General features: G+C 41.9%; 1 protein-coding gene across 2 annotated transcripts in view; it reads left to right on the forward strand.

The window, feature by feature from the left end:
• Nucleotides 1–22348, forward strand: part of LOC133462966 (protein jagged-2-like) — a 75808-nt gene extending 53460 nt beyond the window's left edge. For both annotated transcript variants that reach the window (XM_061744521.1, XM_061744522.1), the window contains 14 exons: nt 141–291; nt 1129–1293; nt 1764–1877; nt 2866–2979; nt 3751–3864; nt 3959–4075; nt 5089–5116; nt 8300–8385; nt 9553–9666; nt 11451–11566; nt 12283–12543; nt 12647–12778; nt 18803–18962; nt 19442–22348. In XM_061744521.1, coding sequence (XP_061600505.1) covers nt 141–291; nt 1129–1293; nt 1764–1877; nt 2866–2979; nt 3751–3864; nt 3959–4075; nt 5089–5116; nt 8300–8385; nt 9553–9666; nt 11451–11566; nt 12283–12543; nt 12647–12778; nt 18803–18962; nt 19442–19956 — 2187 coding nt within the window. In that variant the 3' untranslated portion in view covers nt 19957–22348. The remainder of the gene's footprint in view (nt 1–140; nt 292–1128; nt 1294–1763; nt 1878–2865; nt 2980–3750; nt 3865–3958; nt 4076–5088; nt 5117–8299; nt 8386–9552; nt 9667–11450; nt 11567–12282; nt 12544–12646; nt 12779–18802; nt 18963–19441) is intronic.
• The last annotated feature ends 967 nt before the right edge of the window (nt 22349–23315 follow it).

Raw genomic sequence — 23315 nt, forward strand, 5'->3', positions numbered from 1 at the left:
AAGGAAACACCTCAAACGTGCAGGGCTGTGGCTTCCCTACCCCTGCTGTAAACCATCCTGGAAAAAACAAGGACCAACATCGTACGTTAGATTTTGCAGATAGGCAGAATGTGTCCAACCTGCTGTTTCCCTCTCTTCAGGTGCAGAATGATCCTTGCAGCCCGAACCCGTGCCACAACAAGGCCCAGTGCCACAGCGTGATGGGAGACTTCTACTGCAGCTGCCCGGACGACTACGAGGGCAGAACTTGTTCGCAGCTCAAGGACCACTGCAAGACCAACCAGTGTAAAGGTGAGTATCAGATCTGACTTTCAGGTTGGTTTCTATCCAAGAAAATGACAAATTAAAGCTGCAAGCAGCGATGAACGGTCCCTCCACCCTTGTGCATGTTCAGACGTGCTGCAGTGGAAGTTTGTATGACTTTCATGTAGATTCTTCAGGCCTGGACATTTAGTGGATGAAACAACCCACAACTCTCTATACCAAACTATTCAAAAGTTATGGCAGGAAGTAGGAACTATCAGATATGGACCAATCAGAAGAAAGGGCGGGCGCGCTTTTTGGCGTCTATCGTCGCCACGGTAACGCTTTTGACTGAGAAAAGTAATGCGCGACGTCACAGGATGTAGACGCACATTTTAGTGTATAACACACCTGGGTGCACGTTACGGTTCAGGCGAAGAAGCGGCCGAAGAAATGGCATAAATTGCGCCAAAATTACACGATTAATTCAAAATGGCCGGCTGTTCAGTTTAGGCCATGGCGCCAAGAGACTTTTCTTTAAGTTGTGACATGATACAGGTGTGTAGCGATTTTCGTGCATGTACGTCAAACCGTATTGTGGGGCTTGAGGCACAAAGTTTTCTAGGGGGCGCTGTTGAGCCATTAGGCCACGCCCATTAATGCAAACCATTAAATATCAAATTTTTCGCCAGGCCTGACTTGCGTGCAAAATTTGGTGACTTTTGGGGCACGTTTAGGGGGAAAAAAGGCCCTCATTTCGTCAGAAGAAAAATAAATAAATAAATATTCCTACAGATACAATAGGGCCTTCGCACTGTAAGTGCTCAGGCCCTAATAATTAAAACTTTCTCCCCACTGATTGTCTCGTCTTCTTCCCCTCCCAAGTGATAGACAGTTGTACCGTCGCCGTGGCGACCAACGACACCCAGCAACGGGTGTGGCACATCTCGTCCAACGTGTGCGGCCCCCACGGCCGCTGCATCAGCCTCACTGCCGGGAACTTCAGCTGCTCCTGCGAGCCGGGCTTCACCGGCACCTACTGCCACGAGAGTGAGTCATTATTAGCTCCACGCGCACAAAAACACACAAACACACTCAGACATCAACACACCAACACACACACACAAACACACCAACACACACACACCAACACACTCAGACTATATTTATCAGCAGTTACCGTCAGTGGGAACCGCAGCTCTCGTGGTGATCTGGACTCTTAATCATCACTGTCTGTTTAGAGGGGAAGGGAAGACACGGGGAAGGAAACATGAGAGTTAACATTTAAAACCTGTCTGCATGTGTCACTGGCTCTGTGACGCTAGGGAGGGTTGGTTGTTCAGTCCGTTTCTGGAGACTTGAACTGATGTTGACAATGTTGTTTAAGGGGATTGTAATCTGAGTTGCTCAATGGTGATTTGATTTGATTTATTTATTTGCACATTTTTGAAAGAAGAAAAGAAAGAAATACAAAGGGATGTGTTTAGAGACAGCTGAACGTCTCCCCCGTTTTCCTGCAGACATCAACGACTGTGCATCGTCCCCCTGTAAGAACGGAGGAACCTGCATCGACGGCATCAACTCCTTCCAGTGCTTCTGCCCCGGCGGCTGGGAGGGGGGCCTGTGTGACACGGGTGAGTGGGGCGGGTGTGGGGGGGGGGCAACAACACAACAACAGCCCTGCTGCCGAACCCTGGATTCACACTGAAAGCGTCAAAAATCACCTGTAGAGGCTGAGGATTCCTGCATCGCTGCTTGGTGACGCCTGCAGACGCCTGCAGTGGGCGGGGCTAAAGCTGCGCTGCAGAACTGGAGGGAACAAAGTGCATATAGTCTACATATATCTATATACAGCTGCACATCTTCAGTTTCCTATTTCACCATCATTTCAACCCCTTCTTTATATTTCAGCGTTATTTCCGCATAGATAAGAGTGAGTTTGATGCTCCTTAACCAGGTTGGTCCTGGATCAACAGCAACCATCATCGTTGGTAACGGTGAAGCTGCAGTCTGTCTGGGTAACACTGACACACCGGGTCCCAGCGGGTTTGGTCATAATAACTGATTAATAAGCATGGTTTTTAATTATTTAGCGTTGGATCGATGTAGCAAATAAAATTGTTGGGACCATCCAGCTCCTCAACCATCAGTTACTGTTTCACATGAGCAGTTCAGGTAAAAACGGCAGTCAAATCAGCAAAAATGTCAGTTTGCTGGATGAAATATATTAATTCCTGATAAAATAAGTTTGTTAGTGCACAGCTCTGCTCCTGTACGCATGTGAATGAGAGTACGTTTGTGTGTACATGAAAGTACAATCTGCATTGAGGCTTCTTGCTTCAGGAATCCCGGTCTGTGATTGGACGCTGCCTCAGCGTCGTCCCTGCTCATTTGCATAAAGTTCAGATTTTTCAACTTCAAATTGACTATGACGCTTTCAGTGTGAATCCAGTGTAAATCCAGGGTAAGTGAGTCCCTGATGGTGATGGTGACGGTTGGGAGGCGGCTCGTGGGGACGTGTCCCCACGAGCCGCCTCTCAACCGTGCGTGGGGAATGAAACTCCCAACCGTGCGTGGGGAAACTCATGCGATACCTGAGATGTGCTGTTTCCCGTGTCCCAGATGTGAACGAGTGCAGCAGGAACCCGTGTGAGAACGGAGGGCGCTGTGTGGACATGCTGAACGACTTCTACTGCGACTGCGTGGACAACTGGAAGGGAAAGACCTGCCACTCACGTACGTTGAGATCTGATACGATGCACGCTTACAAGACACACGCTGGCACTGGGGATTATTGTTCAATGTTGCTCAAAAGAAGGAGAGGAAGTGTCTTGTTTTGTCTGCATATATATTAATGGTTAATACCAAGTTGTTAAAAACCTAAGGCATATATGCATTTTTAATATATAATATCATATATATTTTAATATATATATATATATATATATATATATATTTATTTTATTAATATATATATATATACATATATATATATATATATATATGTGTGTGTGTGTGTATATTAGGGCTGGGTATTGTTAAGAACGATTCGATTTCGATTCTTTAGGTTTCGATTCGATATATCGATTCCATATTGATTTAAATGCTTCGATATCGATTCAGTAAGACGTAGAAATACAGAAATACCTGTTGGCAATTTTTCATTATTTTTATTTTCATGCCTATAACACGTGGCATGTTACTTCACATAGAAATGAACGGAGCAATTAAACTTAGCAACACTATAATGGATCACTTGTGCATTTGTACCGTAGTACAAAAGTTAAAATAAAAAAAACATGACAGTTCTGTGTCAACATGATCCGCAGGTTTGTCGTGTTGCTGTTCGGCGCAGCAACACGACAAACCTTTTTTTTGCTATTAGACGTCTTCTGTTTGCTGTGCGTCACCGGTTCTTCTTCTGTGGTGCACGTTGCCGTCGCTGTCACGCCCCCGGGCAGGAAGTCGGCTGTTTCAATCATTTTTTACCGTGCTGCGTGTGTGCAGGTGAGAGCCAGTGCGACTCCAACACGTGCAGCAACGGCGGGACGTGCTACGACCACGGAGACTCCTTCCTGTGCAGCTGCTCCTCCGGCTGGGGCGGGAACACCTGCAACACAGGTGAGACACGGCCGCACCGTTCAGATCTGAGCTCTCTCTGAGGTCGGGAAACATCTCTGTGAGCCAATCTTGTTTCTGTTGTTGTTTTCTTCAGCCAAAAACAGCTCCTGTGATTCGGGCCCGTGTCAGAACGGAGGGACGTGCGTGGGCGGGGGCGGCTCCTTCACCTGCATCTGCAAAGACGGCTGGGAGGGGCCCACTTGTGCTCAAAGTACGTCACCTTTATTTGTTTGACCGTGATATAGACACATCCAGAGTTTGCCTAGTGCTAGGAATGGGCGATATTTTACCCTTCACGATATATACCCCACGATAAGAATTTGTCATCTCGCGGTAAAAACGATAAATTCCCATTGATGAGGTTTTTGTGTAACAAACATGGCGGAAGGCGGATCTGAGAGCGAGGAGCTCGTTGTTAAACGAGGCTCCAGCTCTGGAACTGGTTTGGATTTAAAGAGAGACGAGGAGCAAACATCATCTATTATATGCAGTCTGCAAAAACAGAAGGAAATGGTTGTTACATTTTGATATAACGTTTGACTATTACGAAAAAAAATTGCAATAGTATCTAATTTGTGGCATGTTCCAACCACAGGTTAATCTGCACATTTTATTTATATTAGAAGAGGTCATCACTGATTGGATTTTATTTTCAGTGAACTTTTATTTATTTGTCCTGTTTCTTTATTTATCAGGTTGTATTTTTTTCTACTTTGTGATTTTATAAGCTGAGAAAACTTGAAGGACAATGGTACTTTTGCTGTTTGCACTGTTATCCCACTGTTTAAGCCATACAGTTTGAATAAATGTTGAATCTGTTCTTACATTTCAAACTTGTTTCATTTGAGTCATTCCAGTTTTGCAGTACAGGTGTAACTCATTTAATTGGTTTTTATCAATTCAATTTAATTGGTGTAGTTTAGTAGCATTTAGTATCTTTTAGAGCAGTGATTTGGGGGCTCCAAAGACTGAATCTGGTGATAGATTTATAGTTAAAAAGATGGAGTTGAATTGGTATTTCTTTTATCGTCATTTTTATCGTTATCAGGATAAATGCCAGAAATGATCGTGATACATTTTTTAGTCCATACCGCCCATCCCTACCTAGTGCTGACCCTGCAGAAATCACGTTGAAGCTTTGAACTCAGATCTGTGACAACTGAGCTCTTACGTTTGATAGCATTTCAGAGTTAAACTTAACTGTCACCCTGTTCCCTCCAACAGATGTCGATGACTGCAACCCACATCCCTGGTAAGTTCATCATCTTATAAATGTCAACCTTTTGGCCAGTCTTGGCTTCAGAAAGGCAGTTTTCACATCTCAGAGGGGATGTTGATGTATGCTTGTCTTTTATTCGGTTCTAAATCGCCTTCCTCTTGTGTTATCCTTCCACTGAAGAGAGGGTTTCTTCCGTCTGTTTCTATGGAAACCTGTTTATTGTTTTCCTCTCTTGCTGATTTGAATGTTGAGGAATCTGCCTAAAGTTTGGCGTTGCATTTGCACACATGGGCTGTTTTTGAAAGCACATATAATATATCAAATTTATCAAAATGTAGTACACAGTACACAGTATGGAGGCAGTTACACCGTCCGACAAGTATCTTTATATCCCATAGTGCACCGCTACAGCAAAAGCCAGTCAAAGGGGTCATGTGACCGACTTCTGATTATGGTTTACTATAGTTGCTTTCATGGTGCCATACTGCATACTATCAACTAGCGCTGCAGCTATGGAATATTTTAGTAATCGGGTATTCTACTGAAAATTCCATCGATTAATCGAGTAATCGGATAAAAGATATTTTTGTTTAGTTAAAGAGCAATTATAAATATACATGATATGTTAGATGTTAATTGACATTACTAAGACTTATTTCTAACCTAAAAATGCCATTACACCTGATAACACGCACATACATTGTAATATTGCTTATATCTCAAAATAAGATGATTTGATCCAACTCCCTTTCAAAGTGAAAGAAGCCTGAAACACGTGAATCCTGCTTGTGATGCTGCATCTCCGCAGGTCTCACCTCCGCGGGGTTCAGGGCTGCAGGTCTCACCTTGGCCTTGGTGCAGGATGTTTTACACATTCATTTACACATTCATTTGAATCACACATATTTGCTTTGTTTTCTGTGGAAAACAAGACATTGAAACAATAATAATGATATTTTTTCACTTTTTACTAAAAGAATAAACCAAAAAAACATGCTTCAGCTTCAAAAGATGCCCTGGACAAAAGCCCCCCCCTCCCCGTCACCTCCTCCAGTGAGTGACAGGTGGCTTAGCGGTGGTTTGGGTGTTAGGGCCGGGAGGCAGAGAGAAGGGAAGGAGCATGTGAAGAGATGCCGCCCTCACTATTCAGCAGTGACGACCCGGGGCTGCGTCTAGAGCCGGGGGTCAGGGGCTCAGTATGTGGTCTGCACACATTTACATATGAAACCTGGACATTGATCTGGGATCAGCTTAGGCCTGAGCCGACAGCAGGGCAGAGCGCTGGAGAGAGAGGGCAGAGTCCCAACATGAGCAGTAGATCCACGTCCAGCAGCACCGGGTTTTACTGGTGCTGGAACTTCACACATTTGAACGTTTTCAGTGTGGAACAAACTTCCTGCAGACCTGAGGTCTGATCCAACTGTAGATCCTTTAAATCAGGCCTAAAAACATTACTGTTACTGAAGCTACTCTTAAATTAAATACTTACCTGCTGTACTCTACTGCCCTTACTTTTTAACAACTTGTTCTTTTTATTATTTTACCTCTGTTCTTATCATTTTATTTAATTTTATTTGTTATTTACTGTTTAATTGTGTCTTGCCTCTTTTAATGTTGATGTAAAGCACTTTGTGTTGAATTGTGCTATACACATAAACTTGTGCGTTACAGAGTTGAGATAGACAAGAATGCAGTTGACTGTCTACAATATTTGAAAATCACTAATGAAATCACTAATGAGCTTAAAAAGTAGGATGGACACAGATAATTGAACTGAACTAACAAAGATTATGGACGGATTCATTCCAGTTCCAGTTAATTGTTTAATTAGGATCCCCATTAGCTACAGCATGACTGCAGCTATTCTTCCTGGGGTCTGCCAACAGGGGTCTGCCAACATTTTAAAATAATACAGTACTAAACATAACATAATAAAAGCAAACCAAATACATTTCCGCTAGATAAAAAGAATATCAAATCAAAAATAGTGTGCAAAAAACATTCCACAAAATACATAACACAAAACAAAACCAAAACTCTGCACAGTTAAGATTCATCTGAGGTCGCCAAAAAGTCTGAAAAGCAGAACACCATTTAATTTTATTTGCAGTCTAGAACTTCACAACTGATCTAATACAGAAAAAAGAAAGAAAAAAATAATTCAACAACAGTCATAACCCACTATGTTTCAATTTCCAGCATTTCAGACAATCAGTCTCAGCAGCTGCTGTTTAAGTGATCTCTATTTCAATGTTCTATTATTTTACTTACTGTATACTGCACTGCAAAAACTCAAAATCTTACCAGGAATATTTGTCTTATTTCTAGTTAAAATGTCTCATTTTTAGTCAAAAAATCCCATTACACTTAAAACAAGAGTCATTACCAGAAAAATAACTTGTTATTTGAAAATTTTCACCTGTTTCAAGAAAATTTTCACTTGTAATAAGTAGAAAAATCTGCCAGTGGAACAAGATTTATCTTCTTATTACATGCCAAAAAATCTTGTTCCACTGGCAGATTTTTCTACTTATTTTAAGTGAAAATCTACAGGGGAAAATTGTTGTTTTTTCCAGTGATGAGTCTTGTTTTAAGTGTAATGAAATTTTTTTGACTAAAAATTAGACATTTTATACTAGAAATAAGACAAATATTCTTGAGTTTTTGCAGTGCGATTCAAAAAATGTTGCTTAACTAATAATTTGAATGTTCTTATGCTGTTTATCTGTGTGATGTGTTTGGGAAATTAATTCCACTCATACAGGACTGTCTCAGAAAATTAGAATATTGTGATAAAGTCCTTTATTTTCTGTAATGCAAAAATGTCATACATTCTGGATTCATTACAAATCAACTGAAATATTGCAAGCCTTTTATTATTTTAATATTGCTGATCATGGCTTACAGTTTAAGAAAACTCAAATATCCTATCTCAAAAAATTAGAATATTCTGGGAATCTTAATCTTAAGCTGTAAACCATAATCAGCAATATTAAAATAATAAAAGGCTTGCAATATTTCAGTTGATTTGTAATGAATCCAGAATGTATGACATTTTTGTTTTTTTTATTGCATTACAGAAAATAAAGAACTTTATTACAATATTCTAATTTTCTGAGACAGTCCTGTACACAGCCTTGTCCCCAGGTGTCCCTTGAGGCCCCAGTGGTGTCTGGAAAGTTTTGTCTCAGCCGTCTAACTGTCTCTCCTCTGCAGCTACAACGGCGGCGTCTGCGTGGACGGCGTGAACTGGTTCCGCTGTGAGTGCGCGTCGGGATTCGCCGGGCCGGACTGCCGCATCAGTGAGTTCCTGGGAAGCAGCGGGGGCCGGGGGGCTGGGGGCCGGGGGCTGGGGGCCGGGGGGCCGGGGGGCTGGTGGCCGGTGGCCGGGGGCCGAGGGGGCCGGGGGGCCGGTGGTCGGGGGGCCGGGGTCAGGGGGGCGGGAGCTCGGGGGTGAGAGGCCGCGGCGCCGGGACCGCCGGCCCTTTGTTTCAGGGCCACAGATTAGGAAGCCTTTTAGGAAGACGGTCTTAACCCCTCACCTCGGCGGCTGATCCGAGGGTCCGGAGCCCAGGCCCGTCAGACGGGTCAGTGCGCTCTCCCGCGGCATTCTGGGACACGAATCACAGACCGGCCCTTTCAGAACCACTTATCCGTTTCAACCAGACTGCTGTCCACCCATTTTGCAGAAAGTGAGACTCTGAATTCCGTCAGTCACTTAAGATTTAAAAGGAGACATGTGTTTCTCAGAGCCCGCAGAGCAGAACGGAGATGCAGTGCAGAACAGCTACACTGCAAACACTGAAAATCTTAACAAGAATATTTGTCTTATTTCTAGTTAAAATGTCTCATTTTTAGTAAAAAAAAAAAAAATCTTAACACACTTAAAACAAGACTCATCACTGGAAAAAACTACAATTTTCACCTGTTTCAAGTAGATTTTCACTTAAAATAAGTAGAAAAATCTGCCAGTGGAACAAGATTTTTTTGCTTGTAATGAGAAGATAAATCTTGTTCCACTGGCAGATTTTTCTACTTATTTCAAGTGAAAATTTACTTGAAACAGGTGAAAATTCAGAATCAGAATCAGAAAAAGGTTTATTGCCAAGTTTGTTAAACACACACAATGAATTTGTTGTGGTGATTGGTGCAATACAATACAAGAGCAATATATAAGACAGAAAATGTACAACATGAGGTTTTTAAAGTGCCGGATATGAGTCTGTGCAAAAGTGACTTAGGATGTGCGTTAATGTAACGCATAAGGTCAGGGTTGGAGTCTCTAAATGGTCAAATAAGTAATTTTTCTGGTAATGACTCTTGTTTCAAGTGTAATGAGATTTTTTGACTAAAAATGAGACATTTTAACTAGAAATAAGACAAATATTCCTGGTAAGAGTTTTTGCAGTGCACCTGCTGTTTTTGTGTTTTATAGTAATGGTTACTAACCACCTTTCTACTGTCCTCAGATATAGATGAGTGCCAGTCGTCTCCGTGCAGCGAAGGTTCCACCTGCGTAGACGAGATCAACGGCTACCGCTGCGTTTGTCCTCTGGGACAGGCCGGGCCTCGCTGCCAGGAGTGTGAGTAAAGCATGACTCAGCTGCTTACCGGAGCTGTGTGCGTTCATACGATGACTGGCTGTCGGACGCTGCGCATGTTTGGAGCTTTAGTTCTGCAAAATGTCGGAAAGTAAGGTTTGAGAGATGCATTATGGGCTGGGTGGTTAGATCTGTTGCCTCACAGCAGGAAGGTTCCCGGTTCCACTCCCAGGCCCGGCAAGATCTTTCTGTGTGGAGTTTGCATGTTCTCCCCGTGCTTGCATGGGTTCTCTCCGGGTACTCCAGCTTCCTCCCACTGCAAAAACTCCAAATCTTAACAAGAATATTTGTCTTATTTCTAGTTAAAATGTCTCATTTTTAGTCAAAACTCTCATTACACTTAAAACAAGACTCATCACTGGAAAAATAACTTGTTATTTGACAATTTTCACCTGTTTCAAATACATTTTCACTTAAAATAAGTAGAAAAATCTGCCAGTGGAACAAGATTTTTTTGCTTGTAATGAGAAGATAAATCTTGTTCCACTGGCAGATTTTCCTACTTATTTTAAGTGAAAATCTACTTGAAACAGATGAAAATTGTCAAATAACAAGTTATTTTTCTGGTAATGAGTCTTGTGTTAAGTGTAATGAGATTTTTTGACAAAAAATCAGACATTTTAACTAGAAATAAGACAAAGATTTTCTACAGTCCAAGAACATGCATTTTGAGTTTAGGATATTGAAGGAGGCTAGTTTAATTATGCCTTGATCTTTGTTTATTAATTGTTTGTGTTGTATTTATTTATTTTTTTGTTATTATTTTGTCTTTTCTTTCTTTTCTTATTTTATTTTATTTTAATTTTTAATTCTTATATTTTCTATGGCATATGATATGATATAGTGAGGAAGGGACAGGACTAAATAAGCGTTCTGCTTCCTCCTGGTCCCTCTCCAACACATTATTTTGCTGTTGTTCTTCATGTCTGGATGAGACTGTTAAATTGTTTAGCTTTTTTGGATATTTTGACGCTTTTAATTTGATGGTGATTTGTTGTTGTTCGAGATAAAGCCAACAATAAAATTTAAATAAATGAATACTAGGTTAATTGATGGTTCTAGATTGCCCCGTAGGTGTAGGTGTGAGTGTGAGTGTGTCTGGTTGTTTGTATGTATGTGGCTCCAGCAGAGCCAGCAAAGCATACAGCGGGTGTAGATAATGGATGGATGGATTATGCGTATACCAGGGCTTTCCCCCTCTACTCCTGCTGCCATAAAAGCCTTTGCATGTCCGGTAGTCGTCTCCAGTCAGAGATGTTCTCCCTTGGGCTGGTTCATCTTGTCCTCAGGGTGACCAGTTCCAGTTCCAGACCATGGAACTCGGTAAATTCCGTCATATAAAACCTTTTAAGGAGCCACAGACCCAGAATAACGCCACGTTTCCACATAGCCGGGTATTTACAAAAACGGATATTTCCCCCTCTACCTTTTGAAAAATCTCTTCATTTACACGAACCTGCATAAATAGCTGTTAAGGTGCAGCCAAACCTGCAGGGGGCAGTGTAACGAGAAGATAAAGTCATGCTAGCCAATCAGAATCCTGGAAAAAACATCAACAAATGAAACGTGTGAAAACTGAGTTTTTGCAAATCTCCACTTTGGCCGGAGTTTTCAGAAATGATGGTTTTTGGAGACTTTGAGCTTCGTTTTCGTGTAAACGAACACCCAAAACGCATGAAAACACCGCCGTTTTTGCTCCGTGTAAACGGGGCCTCAGAGAGGCAGTAACACCATCTAATAATGACATCTTTCTGTGTTTCCTCCAGTCATCGGTGTGGGGAAGTCGTGCCGTCACGCCGACCTGCAGTACCCTCACGGGAGCCGGTGGGAGGAGGAGTGCAACACCTGCCACTGCGTCAACGGAAACGTGCACTGCTCTAAGGTTTCACCGCTCACTCTTCTCTGTTTTATGTTCTGCTTACTTATGGATGAACCGAGCACTGCAACAACTCAAAATCTTAACTAGAACATTTGTCTTATTTCTAGTTAAAATGTCTCATTTTTAGTAAAAAAAAATGAGAAGATAAATCTTGTCCCACTGGCAGATTTTTCTACTTATTTCAAGTGAAAATACTTGAAACAGGTGAAAATTGTCAAATAAGTTATTTTTCTGGTAATGACACTTGTTTTAAGTGTAATGAGATTTTTTGACTAAAAATGAGACATTTTAACTAGAAATAAGACAAATATTCTTAGTAAGATTTTGAGTTTTTGCAGTGTACCTGCTGTTTTTGTGTTTTTCCCAGCATTCAGTGGGTAATGGTTGCGTATCCACCTTTCCACTGTCCTTTTCACTTGAAATAAGTAGAAAAATCTGCCAGTGGGACAAGATTTATCTTTGCATTACAAGCAAAAAAGTCTTGTTCCACTGGCAGATTTTTCTACTTATTTCAAGTGAAAATCTACTTGAAACAGGTGAAAATTGTTGTTTTTTCCAGTGATGAGTCTTGTTTTAAGTGTAATGAGATTTTTTTACTAAAAATGAGACATTTTAACTAGAAATAAGACAAATATTCCTGGTAAGATTTTGAGTGCTTGGACAGATAAAGGTCAGAGGAAGCTGTATTATTCCATCTAACCACTGTGTTCTTCTTCCAGGTGAGGTGCGGCCGGCGGCCCTGCATCCTCCCCAAGAGCGTTCCGGAGGCGGAGCCTCCGCCCCAGTCCTGCTCCGGAGGACACGAGTGCGTCCAGCACCAGTTCCTGACCTGCTTCTCCCCGCCCTGTCACCAGTGGGGGGTGTGCTCCACACCGGACCCCCCCATGCCCCGGCACACGCCCTGCGAGCCCAACACCGCTTACCTGGACAACAGCTGCGCCCACATCACACTCATCTTCAAGAAGGACAGAGTACCACAGGTGAATACGTGACCCGGCATGTTCCCAAAATCACTTCCTACGTCAGGATTTTTGCAACTTTGAGCTTCAAATCAAATCAAATGTGATGTTGAATGTGTTGCAGGGCACCACCGTGGAGAACATCTGCTCCGAGCTGCGGTATCTCCCCGTGACGCGGACACTGGCCGAGGAGCGAGCGCTGCTCATCCTCTGTGACTTATCCTACTCCAACAGTGATGCTGTGGAGGTCGCCATGGTAACTGACACACACACCTGCCCACACTTTCACATCCACCCAAACATCAGTGCTGTTTCAGAGCCAGGAAGGCTGGCCCTGGTTGTTCCTGCTGGACACTCGTGCACGTCACCTCAGTTGGACACATGTTCTGACCAATGCATATAAAAAGGTTATATTTTGACTAGGCCTGTGTTGAAAAAAATGAATATTCCAAATCTAAATCAATTCTCATATTAATTCCTAAAAATCGATTTGTATGTCTAAAGATCAATTTTATTTTATTTTTTTCATCTTTACAACTTTTGGTATTTTTTTGTTTATGCCCAAAAAAGGATGTTTTGTTGGACACGAGAATAACTAGTGCCATATTTTTGCCTTTAAATATGTTTAAAGGTATGAAAACATTAAAGTTTTCAGTTATAAATTGTCTATATTTCATTACTTTATATACTGTCTTGGGGTGAAATTTGCATAAAGTTCTCAAAAATTAAAAACTGAAAATGGAAAAAATTAAAACGGAATGTGGGAAAGATTTAAATCGATTTCACACGTCCTCAGTTTCCTCCCTGGATCTGTTTTATAAATCTGACCCACAATGTTTCTTAAAGCAGTTCTATCAGCATTCTGGGAGCTGATTGGTCCTTACAGCATCATTAGCTGCAATACTTGCTGTTTAATCTCAATATAATACTAGTATTAATATGTTGCAGAACTACAGTCATATAATTCATGCAACAGCTGAAAAAACAGTTTTAATAACATTAACCCAAATCAATATCGGAATCAAATCGGATCAAATCGAATCTTGTTTTCCATGCCATTTGCCATTTTCTCATAGCGGTGTATCGCGTCATTCAGGCAGCCAATCAGCACAGAGCCTCATTATCATAGCTCCACCCACTCAGAATCCTGCATAGATAATGAGGTTAGAGAATGGGAAGATAAAGACATGAATCAGAGGCTGAATTTCTCATTTATTTAGCAAAAACAATCAAAAGCTTGTTTTTAAGACATTCAAGGACTGTCTAAAATAGGTATTAGATGCCATAATAGGTCCCCTTTAAAGATCCCCAGCCCTAACTCTGACACATATTCAGTCTACGACTACGTCTACAAATCACGTACAGAGAAATATTTGTGTTTTATTTCATGCCTTTTTGTTTCAAAATTGAGAAAGGTTTGAAGGTTTGAGCAACATCTGGAAGAGGCTTATCCCCTCTGCTGCAACACCTGTCTCTCTGCTTATTTTCCTTCTTTTCCACCCAGAATGGTTTTTATCTCCTGCTCTATTTGTCCTCCCTTTGCCTTTCCCTCACCTCTTTTACATTCATGCTTTTCTTTGCTTTCTTTTCTGTTTTTTATTCCCTCTTCTTTCTCATTGTAAGTCTTCCTCGGCCACCCATACTTGAGAGAAATGGTCCTCTTTGGGGCTCTAAGCTCTTAATAGAGGGGATTATGTGTCGTTCCTCTGGTGTTTGTGAGGGACAGATACAGGAAAAGGAGTGGCGGCTCCTGACGTGCACCCAAACCTACAACAAGGCTTTCTTTAAAACTACAAGAAGAAAGGAATCACTCCCACTTGGAACCACTCGTCCTGCAGCAGCAGCTCTTCCTTCATTTTTCAATGTAGTTAAAACGTATATACACTGCAAAAACTCAAAATCTTACCAGGAATATTTGTCTTATTTCTAGTTAAAATTTCTCATTTTTAGTCAAAAAATCTAATTACACTTAAAACAAGAGTCATCACCAGAAAAATAACTTCTTATTTGACCAATTTTCACCTGTTTCAAGTAAATTTTCACTTGAAATAAGTAGAAAAATCTGCCAGTGGAACAAGATTTATCTTCTCATTACAAGCAAAAAAATCTTGTTCCACTGACAGATTTTTCTACTTATTTCAAGTGAAAATCTACTTGAAACAGGTGAAAATTGTTGTTGTTTTCCAGTGATGAGTCTTGTTTTAAGTGTAATGAGATTTTTTGACTAAAAATTAGACATTTTAACTAGAAATAGGACAAATATTCTTGGTAACATTTTGAGTTTTTGCAGTGTATAATATTAGCAAGCAACGTAAAGAGCAATGAAGTGCGTTAGCACGTCCTCCAACCCCCTCACATGAGAGGTGAGGTGAAACATTGCAGTCAAAGATTAAGAATTGTACCAGAACCATTTTAATACCGTCTGCTTTCTCACTTATGCACATTTCCAAGTGGGAATGACCAGTACTGGAGTTGTAAAAAGAAATCAGGGGGATGGTGGATTTTATCATATGGGGACAGATAATTTGTGCTGATTACAAATAATGTAATATATTACAAATAATAGCAGTGACCAAAACAGCTGCAGAAATACTGCAGGAATGACATAGCAGCAGTTAAATGCAGCCTTCTGTAAGCTTTAAATATCCACTGGGCTTACATCAAATACATCAAAACACAACAATAAAAAACACTTTTCTGAACTTATCAATATGACTCTGTCCTTCACAGGATAAGTAACATGGATCACTGCAAAAACTCACAATCTTAACAAGAATATTTGTCTTATTTCTAGTTAAAATGTCTCATTTTAGTAAAATAAATCTCATTATACTTAAAAAAGACTCATCACTGGAAAAAACAACAATTTTCACCTGTTTTAAGTAGATTTTCACTTGAAATAAGTAGAAAAATCTGCCAGTGGAACAAGATTTTTTTGCTTGTAATAAGAAGATAAATCTTGTCCCACTGGCAGATTTTCCTACTTATTTCAAGTGAAAATCTACTTGAAACAGGTGAAAATTGTCAAATAAGTTATTTTTCTGGTGTTATTTTTCTGGTGATGACTCTAAATGTTGAAATAGCAGTAAAACCACATCCATTGATGAAATGACATAAGGGATGGAAAGGGGGGATGGCAGTTTTACAGGGGGGATGATTTGGACCGTTTTTATTTCAGGGGGGGATGCCATCCCCCCTCATCCCCCCTCATCCCCCTCAACTCCCGTACTGGGAATACTGGTCTGTATTGGACCTGAAATAGTTCCCACTCCCAGGGAACTGGTTGGGGCCAGAACATGACGCAGCTCTTTTTGTTTCACTGTTAAACTCAGGAGGGCGACCAGAGCGGCTGACCCGTACCTAGATCAGTGGTATGAAAGGATAATTACTACAATCTCAACCTGAGAGTTGAAAACGATGGGAAAGTGCAGCCTGAGGACGAGTGTTTGTTCATCTCAATGCACAGATCCAGCCAGACCTGGAGGCCACGGAGCTGCTGGAGAAACACAGATCTCTCACACACCTGCGTCAGCAAACTTACCTCTGTACTTACTGTCCTGCTGTTTGATGCCTTTCGCTCCGCGCTCCATTTGCTGCTGTATTCGTGACCCGTAACCGTACATGACATCATCATGATGCCAGTGGCGTGGGCAGAAATATTGTTTTGGGTGGGCCACGACAAAAATGGGTGGGCCGTATTGTCCTAGAACGGGGGTCGGCAACCCGCGGCTCTAGAGCCGCATGTGGCTCTTTAGCGCCGCCCTAGTGGCTCCTGGAGCTTTTAAAAAAATATTTGACCTTTTTTTTCCTTTTTTTCTCTTTTTTTTCTTTTTTCCTTGTTTTCTTTTTTCTTTTTTCCTTTCTCTTTTTTTCTTTTTTCCTGTCCTTTTTAATCTTGACATTTCGACTTTTTTCACGTGAAGGTGGTTCATTAATTGCAGATAAATGGACGGGAACCGCAGGTTGATCGTGAGAGAGATGCTTAGTAGATACTTTTCTGTAACTATTCTGCTGAGGTTCTAAGCTGCTGAGTCGGCTGTATCTGACATCATCACACTACAGGCCACCGATTGGTCGGGGGGTTGGAGTCAGACGTCTGAGTCAGGAGGAGGAAATCAGAGAAAGAGACTCTGACGGATTCTTGTTCATTTTATTCAACCAGCAACGGCAGCAGATTTTTCAGCAGCAACGAGACAAACAAACAAATATTAAAAAGCATCGCTGCTTGAAACTTCTCATTTTTTAACTTGATATCAAACACAAGCCACAGATCCAGCAGCACATCTATCATCTCCTCCAGGTTCTACATCTTTAGTGGTGTTGTCTTCTTCCTTTAGATACACAATCAAATAAGTCACAGCAGCTTCTACAACCTCCTACTTCTGATCTGGGTATTGAAAATAAACGAGTTGGGCTGAGTATGTACTAGTGGAAAAGCTCCATTAGATCATATTCAACCCTCTGAAAGCATCAGAAAGCTTCAGCGTTGATTCCCATGGTGTTGGGGACGCGTGGTGCTCTCAGCTCGCGGTTCTCGCGCCCCGTCACCGGGCCGGGAGGCAGGTGCCTGGATGAGCGGCAGAAGAAAAGAGGAGTGCAGGGTGCACAGCTGGCCTCTCCTCCATTGTTTGTCCTAATTGAACTGCACAGCACACAGCTAATCCCCTTCACCCCCCCGCCACCTCCTGCTCTCACCCTCAGCACCTTATTAGGCCGTTAACTCCACCCTGTGTGTTCTCAGCAGGGGGGGGTGGGGGGACCAGCCGGCCAGATGTTACCGGGAGAGGCTCTTTCATTCTGACGGATCAATGCGCTTTTTCTCTTGTCTTACGAGGCCTCGGGCAAGACCTGCACCGTTTGGAAAGTGGGACTTAGAGTGGTTTCCTTCTCTGAACCACTAACTCAGGGGTCGGCAACCCGCGGCTCTAGAGCCGCATGTGGCTCTTTAGCGCCGCCCTAGTGGCTCCCTGGAGCGTTTAAAAAAATGTTTAACCTTTTTTTTCCTTTTTTCTTTTTTTTCTCTTTTTTTCTTCCTTTTTCCTTTCCTTTTTAATCTTGACATTTTGACTTTTTTCTCGAAATTTTGACTTTTTTCTCACCATTTTGACTTTTTTCTGGAAATTTCGACTTTTTTCTCGAGATTTTGAATTTTTTCCCAACATTTCGACTTTTCACAAAATTTTGACTATTTCTTCAACATTTCAACTTTTCACAAAATTTTGACTATTTCTTCAACATTTCGACTTTTCACAAAATTTTGACTATTTCTTCAACATTTCAACTTTTTTCTCGAAATTTTGACTTTTTTCTCGACATTTCGACTTTTTTCTCGAAGTGCATAATGAAAAAAACATCTTCCCCCAGTTATAACTAATATAGCTACATGCAGCATGTGTTTCTTCATTCTAAGGCTGATACAAGACTTTTAATTTTTTACGGCTCCAGACATATTTGTTTTTTGTGTTTTTGTCCAATATGGCTCTTTCAACATCTTGGGTTGCCGACCGCTGGACTAACTGAATCTCTGCTGACGTCCTCTTCACTAAGACGGATCATTAGCTGGACTTGTCACCTGAAAACCACTCCGTACTTGTTGTTTACAGGGTTCTACAGTTCAGCTCACCGTGTTGTTCCAGGGAGGATCTTCTGCCATTTAAGCTGCTTAACTTTCAGATATGTTCAACTTCAGACTTTATTGCAGGGGTCACCAACTTTATTTATCAGAGGGCCAGAATTTTACCCGACAGTCACCTTGGGGGCCGGACCCTCAAATCAAAATGAAATAACAATCACATTTTGGTATAACATTGTTATTTGATGTTTATTAGGGCCCGAGCACTTACAGGGCGAAGGCCCTATTGTATCTGTAGGAATTTTTTCTTCTGACGAAATGAGGGCCTTTTTTCCCCCTAAACGTGCCCCAAAAGTCACCAAATTTTGCACCAAGCCAGGCCTGCTGAAAAATGTGATATTTAATGGTTTGCATTAATGGGCGTGGCCTAATGGCTCAACAGCGCCCCCTAGAAAACTTTGTGCCTCTAGCCCCACAATACGGTTTGACTTACATGCACGAAAATCGGTACACACCTGTATCATGGCGCAACTTAAAGAAAAGTCTCGGAAAAATAAAATCACAAATATATCATAAATGATATACCATTCAACTATACGTGGGGTGTCTGGCTTAAGCCATTTCTTTGTTATTGCTTTTCTTGCAGCTAAGCTCAGTATTCAGTAGAAACGCTGACTCTCCTCCTCCATGTGTGTGTTTGTTCTCCAGTCTTACGAGAAGGAGAGCCAGCTGAAGAGCGGGGACTGTGGGCAGATCCAGAAAGCGGCCAGTGCCATCACCGGCGCTCTGTCCAAGCGGCTCAACGGCACGGCCATGGCCGCCGTGGTGGAGGTCAAGGTGGAGATGCTGGTGGAGTGTCCTCGCGTCGGTGAGTTCTGATCCCCACGTCACACGGCCAGTACTGGAGTTGATGGGGGATGAAATAAAAACGGTCCAAATCATCCCCCCTTTCCATCCCTTATGTCATTTCATCAATGAATGTGGTTTTACTGCTATTTCAACATTTAGAGTCATCACCAGAAAAATAACTTATCTGACAATTTCACCTGTTTCAAGTAAATTTTCACTTGAAATAAGTAGGAAAATCTGCCAGTGGGACAAGATTTATCTTCTCATTACAAGCAAAGAAAATCTTGTGTTTTGATGTATTTGATGTAAGCCCAGTGGATATTTACAGCTTACAGAAGGCTGCAAAAATCCACAGAATAGCCGCACCTTTGTATAAGCTGCATGGTTGAAAACCTATGAAAAAAGTAGCTGCTTATAGTCCAGAAAATAAAGTAGATTCATTGTTTTAATGGCCTGACAGAACTGCTCCTAACGTGTGCCCTGAACTCTGTCTTCCAGGCTACCTGGTCCCGGTCCTGTGCGTGGTCTTCAGCCTGCTGTGGATCTTCTGCATCGCCGTGTGCATCTGGTGGATCCGGAAGAGGAAGAAAGAGCGGCGGCGAGCGGCCCGGTCCGAGGACACCACGGTCAACAACCAGCTGGAGCCGCTGCGGAGCAACGCCCTCAAGGAGTTCCCAGACAGAGACATTCAGTACGAATGCAAGAAGCTCATGGGCCCCTCGGAGCGGACGTGCGACGGGGCCGAGGGCGAGGAGGGGGACGGGGGGCGGGACGGGGACAGCGAGGACGACGAGGAGCGGGCGCTGGGCGCGGGGGACAAGCCCCCCCCCCAGAGATGCCCCGCGCTGGGGCAACAGGACAAGGGCGGGCCGCTCAAGGGAGGGCTGATCTGCACAACGCACACCGGGCCGGTCAAGGCGCCGCACCGGACGCCTTACAGCCCCAAAGACAACCGTTACAAAAACCTGAACGCTGCCAAGCTCAGCGAGGACGTCAAAGACCAGTATGTGTAGAACGGAGGGACGGGACCTTCCGAGTCGAGTCCACGACGCCGACCCGACTACCCAAAAGCACCAAAAGTGAAGATTACAAACGCTTTCATTTAGTTTTTTATCGTTTTCCGTTTTTCACACCTTATTTAAGTTCTTTCTCTGCAGCATGGAGGCTTACTTTATCCAAAAAAAGACAAAAATAGATACAAAAAAAAATGCAAATGGCATGCGCACATCCCAGTTTGTGGATTGGGGGTTGAAACCGTGACTGCTGGAAAGGAGAATCTTCTCGTCCGTGTTCCTGACGTGAATGTGGACGGCTGGCAGCTGTTCTGGTTCCTGCTGACGTCTCGCCTTAGCCCACACCCCGGGCCTTTTCTACGCCCACTTCAAATCAGCCGTTTCTATCAAAAACAAAGGCAAAAAAAAAAAAAGAAAAAGGAAAAACAACTGGACAAACGTTGGATATCCTTTGACGTCTTCTGAGAGTTTGACGCAGAATCCGCCGCGCGACGCCCGGCGTGAGAATCCTTTGTTTACATTATATACATCTTTTTCCACATTGTTTTAAAGCATAAACCTTCTTACATTGTCTCTTGGGGATTTTTCATGATTTGATTTGGTTGAAAAGTGCCTTCAACCCCCGGATTTCTCCTTTTTTTTTTTTCTTCCCCTAAACTTCATGTTGGTTCTAAATGCATTTTAACGGAAATAAGTTCTAACAACAAACTTTTCATCATGTAAATATGTGTAAATATAAACAAATGCCTGTGTATATTTGAGTTAAGTAAGTTAAGTGACGCTTGTACCATAGTTATACTACAGATTAAGATTATTTTGTGTTCCTTTTTATGTCATTCCTTTTATTGGTGTCTGTTTGAAACCATGAAAGATTTTATACGAACCCATTTTCAGGCATTTCTCCCATTTTCATTTCATTACCAATAATGGTCGGAGCTGAAAACAATTATGATGCTTTTATTGGATGTGATATAATTATTCACTCGTTGAGAGAACAGATGGCGTGTTTAGAGAACTGCTTGTTTGGAGCTGTCAATCACGATTATTTTCCTTCAATCAGAGACCTCCGAAGTTCAACTTTCGGTGTTTAAGCTGTTACAGTTGTTTGTATTTCATTTTTTTTTTTTTTTTTACGCCATTCTGCATCTTTTCTTCAAAGCTGAAGCCCCTTTTTTTTCACATTTCAAATGTAATTTGGGTCTTTGATTGAAGTGTCCGGGAGAGCCGGTGCTGGTTCAGGGAGATCCAGCCCATGCGTCTATTTACACGTCTATTTATAAGCCCTGTTGCTATCTGGGGTGCGAGCAGGCGATCCGAGCACAGGCAGGTATCGCTGGGCACAGTTCTGTCACACTTCTTCTGCTCGCTCCACTTTTAATCCACATTGCACTACATTTTCTTTGTTAAAATAATGCAACCGGGTGCAGCTTTTACTGTAAAACCATGCAAACTGTTCTGAAAGCTCCTCTCTTCTAATGCTCCCTGTGTGTGAAACGGTTCCAGCACGGTCGTAGAAAGCTGCGACGGGAAGCTTTTTTTGACGCCACAAGAGCTTGTTTTCTTCTTCTTTTTTTTTTTTTTACTAATTTTTGCAAAAGAGCAGTTTATTTAGAATCTCCAGTAAGTTAAAAATGATTGTCTTTTGTGAAATGTTATGCTGCAAACTGATTTTTTTGATCCCAGGACTCATAAATAAGCACATAGGAAATATCCCTGATGCTCTGGCAGGAGTCGGGTCCCAAACCAAACTCTTGCAAACGAGGAATCTTATCTTTCTTTTTTATTTTTTCTTCAAACATACACGTCACAGGGTCCACACCGCTGGATATCACTGATATCAGTCGCTCTTTAATGCCCTCGTACTTAATTTGAGTCTGCCGACGGCGGGGAAGCCACGCGGGCTGCAGAGTTTACGGCCAGATTGTCAGACTAAACAAAGCGTGGGTGAGCGGGAACCTGCGCGTTCTCTCCTCTCTCTTCCTCTCTCTTCCTCCGCCGTAGCCACACCTCTACTTGTTTATCTTTTCTGGTCTAATGAAGGGAACAAGTTGTTGTTGATGTCGTTAATTGTTGTGGATGTTGTCTGTTTCCCAACTAGAACACAGGCAGAAAGAAATGTTTGTCCTTACTTCAGCAACAGGAGTTTGGAGAAATGAAAAAAGGCTCAAATGTTTGTCACAAATGTTTTATCTATATTATTTGCTGGAAATCAAGGAGAACCTAAATTTGTTTTCTGTGAGTCCGTTTTAGGCAATGTTAGCCCTGCAAGAGGAGCTGAATGTGCAGAACATTGTAATAATTTTGTACAAAATTTGGTAAAAAGAAACAAAAAAATTGGTTTGTTAGTGGATTTTTTTGTTTATTTGTTCTTAGAACAGCTCTATTATTTATTAAAGTATTTTATACCAAAGCTGATGGTGTTTGTGAATTATTAACGTTTCGAGGAGGGTCAACAAATCAAAAACCCCAAAGATGTGAAAGTGCTCCTACATGCCTGAATAGAGACTTTCTGACCCACTGGTTTGGAGTTTCAAGGATTTCTTTTTTTATTTTTATTTTTTTACCTAGTTTGCATATATATTAATGGTTAATAACAAGTTTGGTCAAACTTAAAACATATATATGCATTTCAATGTTTTATTTTTAAAACATATATGTAAGGGAGATGGGGGGGGGGGGGGGGGTATTCACTGCAAGTCTGAAATGAGAGAAACACAGGAAAACACACAACGGGCATCTGAATCTGAATCAGTATTAGGCTACTGCGATTATCCGTCCCCCAAAACTGTGGGGTGAGTGTGTACTGTAGGTGAGTGAGCAGGTGTGTATGTCTGTGCCACAGGCCACAGTTACACAAAAAAACATGATGTTTTTTAATTCAGAATTAATTCTTCCGAATTAAATAATTCAGAATTAAACTATTTTCCTTCGAGTTTACATGGAAATAGTAATTCTGAATTGAGGTTTACATGGAAAACACGTTTGATGGTCTTTCTCCAATTCCTCTCCAGGTCTGGGGGTTGGGAAGGTTCTGATTGGATAGGGGGGGGACCGGAAGTTAAACTACCGGAAGAAAAACTAACTTAGCCACTACAACTTTGAAAAGATCACAATGTTTATATTTCCTGTTTCCATCTGTTCTTTTAATTATTTCCAGGTCCTCCAAACTATTTTTTAAATAAATGTTCTCTGCTCTTGACCAGCGTTTACTGCTGCTGCATCTTGAAACTTTGTTTGGAAAACCAGCCCAGTGCGGAATATAAGTGTCATGGAGACAGACGGGCGAGGGAACGAGCAGAAAGAAAGACCGGAATGAATTTAAAGCGGAATGAGTGGATACATGATCGCGGAATTACCGT

This window comes from Cololabis saira, chromosome 16 (assembly GCF_033807715.1).
Source record: "Cololabis saira isolate AMF1-May2022 chromosome 16, fColSai1.1, whole genome shotgun sequence".
In the NCBI taxonomy this organism is placed as follows: domain Eukaryota; kingdom Metazoa; phylum Chordata; class Actinopteri; order Beloniformes; family Belonidae; genus Cololabis; species Cololabis saira.